This window comes from Harpia harpyja, chromosome 4 (assembly GCF_026419915.1).
Source record: "Harpia harpyja isolate bHarHar1 chromosome 4, bHarHar1 primary haplotype, whole genome shotgun sequence".
Lineage (NCBI taxonomy): Eukaryota > Metazoa > Chordata > Aves > Accipitriformes > Accipitridae > Harpia > Harpia harpyja.
In genome coordinates this window covers 43,752,708-43,758,331 of record NC_068943.1, presented here as the reverse complement: position 1 = coordinate 43,758,331, position 5,624 = coordinate 43,752,708, and the positions used below count along the sequence as shown (strand labels likewise).

The 5,624-nt window shown below is 66.0% G+C and overlaps 1 protein-coding gene across 1 annotated transcript; it reads left to right on the top strand.

Annotated features, from left to right (window-relative positions):
- Positions 1-763: 763 nt before the first annotated feature.
- On the top strand, positions 764-4,715 carry SC5D (sterol-C5-desaturase). The gene is made up of 5 exons (XM_052786469.1): positions 764-894; positions 1,193-1,410; positions 2,382-2,514; positions 2,993-3,093; positions 3,425-4,715. Exons 2-5 carry the CDS (start codon positions 1,201-1,203, stop codon positions 3,848-3,850), a joined length of 870 nt encoding a protein of 289 aa, XP_052642429.1. The 5' UTR covers positions 764-894; positions 1,193-1,200; the 3' UTR covers positions 3,851-4,715.
- Positions 4,716-5,624: the final 909 nt, after the last annotated feature.

Below are 5,624 nucleotides of genomic sequence, written 5' to 3'. Positions count from 1 at the left end.
GTCCTGCCAGAAAACCTGCTCCGTGGGCTCCTCTCTCCACAGATCCGCAGGTCCTGCCAGGAGCCTGCTCCAGCGCGGGCTTCCCATGGGGTCACAGCCTCCTTTGGGCACCCACCTGCTCCGGCATGGGGTCCTCCACGGGCTGCAGGTGGGTATCTGCTCCACCGTGGCCCATGCCCAACCGGCACTTGGGGCTCAGCGCGAGCCCCAGAGCTCACCTGCGAGGGGCTACGGGGCCAGGGCCAGCACGCTCCATACGGCCGGGCCCCTCGCTCTGCACAGACAGAGCCGGCATCGACGGAGGAGGCAGGAGGGGGTGCCGAGAACGCTTCGCTGGCCCAGCTGCCGGGACCTCGGCTGCCAAGTCACCCTAGATGCCACCGAACAGGGCACCTGCAGTGCCAGCACTCGGCCAGCCTCGTTAAGTCACTCGCCCAAGTAAGACGGCAGGCAACGCCGCCGGCATACCCGCTCCCTCCAACCAGGTTGCCCGACCAACACCCGACGGGGCTGCCGTTCGGACGGACGCCCCGGTCGGCTGCCCCGTGCCTGCAGGACACAGGCCCGGGCCCGACGCTCCAGCCTGCTCCCTCCGCGTCCGTCCTCTGCCCACGGGGCCGCTGCGACATCCCCCCCGCCGCTCCCCTGCGGCTGCCGGGCACCGCTCGCCCGGACCTCCGTTACCGACGGCACGGCCCGCCGCGGGACCGGGCCCGCCGCCACAGGCTCCGAGGACGCGGGCCCGCCCCAGCCGGGCCTTGTCCCCAGCGCCCCGCCCCGCCGCGACGTCACCGCCGGCGGTGGCGCGAGCCGCTCGGGCGGTGACGTCATGTGGCGCTACCGGGCAGCGCCGCCCCTCCCCGCCTACCGCCGCGCCGGGACCCGCAGGCACAGGTACCGGGGTACGGGGGGGCGGACGGGACACCGCGGCTCGGCCCCGGCTGCGCTCCCCGAGCGCGGCGCCGGTAGTGTCGCCGACGGCTCGGATCCGCGGGACGCCCCGTTTCGGCCGCCCCTGCACCGGGCCGCCCCCCCCCCGCGGCGGCGTGGGGACGACTTGCCGTCTCGCCTGTGCCTCCAAAACACGCTGACCGCCTCTCCCCCGCACACACCCCCCGCCCAGCACCGTGCGCCGACATCCCCCTGTGCCCTTTCCACAACCGGTCACACCGACCCTCTCTCTTTCCCACAGGAGCCGCCATGGATCTGGTCCTGGACGCCGCCGACCGGCACCTCCTCACGCCCTACGTGTACCCCACCGGCTGGCCCGAAGCCGAGCCCTGCCGCCAGCTCCTCAGCCTCTTTGTCATCACCAACCTGGGGGCACTCGCCCTCTACCTGCTCTTCGGCACCCTCAGCTACTACTTCATCTTTGACCATGAACTCCAGAAACATCCCCAGTTCCTAGAGGTGGGTGCACCCCACCCCACCCCACCGGTACCCCACCTCGCCCGGGCCCTGCCGCGTGCCACCGGCGTCCCTCTCACCATCCTCTGGTTGGAGGCCGCTCCAAATGACACGTGCCGACGCCGTGCTGTCCCCGCTGCCCGTTTGCTATCCACTCTCGTGCCTGAAGGGATACTTTTCTCGCACGTACCAACCCCGCCCCCGCACGCCACTCATGAAACACACACACATCACCCCCCACCCCAGACCACCAAACCGAGCCCCTAGAAACCCCTGGAAGACATGAGGACACTGAGACCATCTCAGAGCCCGCCACTGACCCACCAACGTCAGGGCCCGGCAGAGATGCCAGACCGTCCGCTAAACACCCAGCCCTACAGATACACCCATCACATCCCTCTCTCCACCCTCGACCACCACAAACCACCTCGCTCCAGACACAGCGGCAGCCCGGGGGTCCCCAGCTGCTCCAAAAGCACACCATCCCTGTACACGTCCAAACCGACCGTGCCCACCTCACGCCCTGTGTTCCCCAGCACGCGTCACTCCCCAGGGGACAGCGGTACGAGCTCTCTCGCTGCGGCTGGCTGCCAATGCTCACAGACCAACCCCCATCTCGGCACCCCATTTTTGCAAGTAGATGGCTGCCTGACCGGTGGCAGAGACAGCCCCTGTCGGCCCTCCGGTGCCTGCCGGCAGGGGCCCTTTGGTCATCCTGACCAGAAACAAGTACTGCTTGCACAACATGCTAGACCCGGCGCCAGCCCTGCCCCGAGCACGGCTCTCCCCAGACAGGCGGCACGCTGCAGCGCAGACAACGCGGCAAAGCGCCTGTGCCAAAGGCCGACTGGTGCCTCGGCGCCGGCCCTCCCTGTCTCACGAAGGGCCGGGGTGTTGGGGGCTCTCGGGTCTCTGCCCGGCTCCCGGTACTCCCTCTCCCACTGACGCTTCTCTTCCACTGCCCCCCCCTGCAGAACCAGGTGCGTCGGGAGATCACCTACGCGCTGCGCTCCCTCCCCTGGATCAGTGTGCCCACCGTCGCCCTGTTCTTCGCCGAGGTGCGGGGCTACAGCAAGCTCTACGACAACATTGAGGACTCCCCATATGGTGAGCCGCTCCCCCACACCCCTTCAACCGGCCGGCACCCTCTCCCTGACACCCATGTCACCTCCCTTGGCCCCCCCATTTCTCCTGATGATGGCACACCTTGTATGAGCCCCAAAAAATCCATCCAGGTACCTCCCGCCTCGAGCCAGTCCCATCTGTTAGTTGTAATCCAAAGTTCTCTTTCGACCCCCTTGAGGAGGTGCCCATCCCCAACAGCTCGGGGATGGGGCGCAACAGCCTGCTTGACGCAGGCTTCCCCCCCGGAAAGAAGGCCTTTCCTTCCCTGGGTGCCGCTCCCGACAACTCGGTGCCTCACTCGCTTTTCCCGACTCACGGGAGGCTGTCCAACCCTCTCGTTGCTTCTCCTCAATGGGACCGACCCCGACTCGACTCGTGCGTGCCCCCCGCCGTGAGAGAGGTTGCGCCTTCACGGCCCCCGGCTCTGCCGGCACCGCCTCTAACGTCCCTGTTCCCCCAGGCTGGTCAGGTGTCTTCCTCAGCATGCTGTCCTTCCTCCTCTTCACCGACATGGGCATCTACTGGATACACCGCGCTCTCCACCACAAACTGCTCTATAAGGTACGAGACGGGATGGCAGGCTCTGGACAAGAGCCCTCGCCCCGTGCCGGGGCCATGGCCGAGCCGCTCCTCCTGGGGAAGGCGTGCCCCGGGGAGAATGGCAGGCTCTGCCCAGCCGAACGAGGCCTTGCCTCACCTTGGTTCACGATGCGACGGGAGCCGAGAGCCTGTCAGGGCACGTGTCCCTCTCCCGCCCTTTGGGCGGCGATGGCCGTCAGCTCCGGGGTAGCGGGTCCGTCCCCAGCCAGGGGACCCCCTAAAAGGGGCGGGCCCGCACGGTCCCCGTGCCTGCCCCTGCCTCGGGGACCGATGTAGTGCCCTCTCCCCGCAGCGATTCCACAAGCCCCACCACCTCTGGAAGATCGCGACGCCCTTCGCCAGCCACGCCTTCCACCCTGTCGACGGCTTCATGCAGAGCCTGCCCTACCACGTCTACCCCTTCCTCTTTCCCCTGCACAAAGTCACCTACTTGGGCCTCTACATATTCGTCAACGTCTGGACCATCTCCATTCACGACGGCGACTACCGCGTCCCTCGCCTCCTGCGGCACGTCATCAACGGCTCGGCCCACCACACCGACCACCACTTGTACTTTGACTACAACTATGGGCAGTATTTCACCCTCTGGGACAAGATCGGCGGCTCCTACAAGAGCCCCACGGCCTTCGAGGGCAAAGGCCCCCACGACTACTTGCGCAAGCTCCGAGAGAAAGGCCTGGGGGCATCCGACGGCCCCCCGTCTGCCAAGACCGAGTAGGGTTCCCCAACGGCCCGGCCCCTCTGTGGGATGAGATTCCCCAGCTGGATCTCGTCCCATTCCTCCCCGGCCTCTCGAGATGACTTTCCCACGGACAAAGAGCCCCCGTCCCCCGATGGCGTGACCAGTGCGGGGCAATTCTTGGCGAGCGCTCCGGCCCACCCCTGCTCCCGAAACGGCAGTGGCCAGCCTCACTCTATGCCACAGACCTGCCCTGCTCCTGGCTGCCTTTGGATCTCTGCTAAGGTCCCTGCCCTGCTTTAGTACTGTGCTGCTGCTTTACAAAAAGAACAATAACATGGCACAAATACAAGAAGAACGTGGCTCGTGGCAGGGTCTCTGTCCATCTGTGCCGCACGCCGCTGTTGCCGATTCGCCGTCGTGGAGTCCGTCAGGACGAGTCGAGTCGAGAGGCTGACACCACTGCATCTTTTTCTGAGCTGTATTACGCAAAAAAAAGACGCAAGCGCCTACCTTTCAGAGCCGGCGCGGGTCCTCGGCAACGGCTCCTCGGCACGGCGAGGGCTCGGCCTTGAGATGGGGCGGGACTCCTTGGCGCTCGACAGGCTCTCCTCCTTCCTCTTTCCTGGGGACATCCTGCAGGGCGCTGATGGGACATGTCCTAGCGACAGCATGCCTGTAGGACAAAGATGGGCTCTGAGTCCCGTGGGTCCCTCGAGCTCCCTGAGAACATTGAGGCAGGGAAAAGGACAAACAGGCACCCAGAGACAAGGGGTGAGGCTTCTCCTCACTTGAGGGTTCGTGGCTGGCTTTCCCCCTTAACGCCCGGTGTGCTTTCTGCTGAAACCTGGTCACCCTGCCTTTGGGTCTGATCCACGTTCAATAAATCTTGCTCGCCAACTTGGCTGCCGTTTGGTCCCTTCACCATCGCTCCTGATGCCGTACGAAGCCTGCTGGGGCACCCTGTTTCTCCCCTACAACACCAACAGGCTGACCCCGCACCGTTCCAGGAGCAAATATGCGTGTTGCCCCCTCCCCTCTTGCCAAAATGACAAAGGGGACAGGGAAAACGTCACTGGCAGCCAGCCCTCATGACTGCTCCTCCTGCGGGCCGGCCACGAGGGCTCGACCCTGCCATGCACGGGGTATGGACGCAGAGAGCCTCAGAGGCCCTGCCCACACACCCTTCACTTCCCACCCCATGTGCCTTGGATCGGAGCAGGTCCCGGCACCGGCTGGGTGAGAAGTGCGTGGGGGACGCAGGGCTCCCCGGCCTCCCGCCATGCCACCGGGAATTGCACGGCACGCTGCTGGTAACGCGCTCAGCGCCGCCATTCACGGGTGGAGCGGACAGAGCTGCCTCCGCTCCCCCGGTCCTCCTTACACCTGACTGCATCCCTGCATGACGACGGCACCCAGCTCTCAGCTTCCCAGCCCGAGGCGGGATGCCGACAGCGGTATCCTTCCTGACAAACTGCACCCTTGCCACCACCTACCCCGCTCCTGCCGGGCACCTTTAAGGGACACACGCGGGTTTTGGACTAGCACACATTCCACCTTGTGCCAGCCTGCCTGCCGTGCAAACGGCCAAACCCGACTGCCCGATGACACCGCGGGCCTCACCGGCCACCCTGCGCTTACCTGCCGTACCGCGTCCGTCGTGGCAGAAAAGGGATGTGACCCTGGTGGTGCACGGCGCCGACAGTGCCCCATGGACTCACCATGCCACTGCCGTTTGCCTGCGGCGGCGGCGGCCTTGGCCCTCGCCCCCCTCTTCCCTCCTTGGCCCCTGTAAATATATCCAGACCCACGC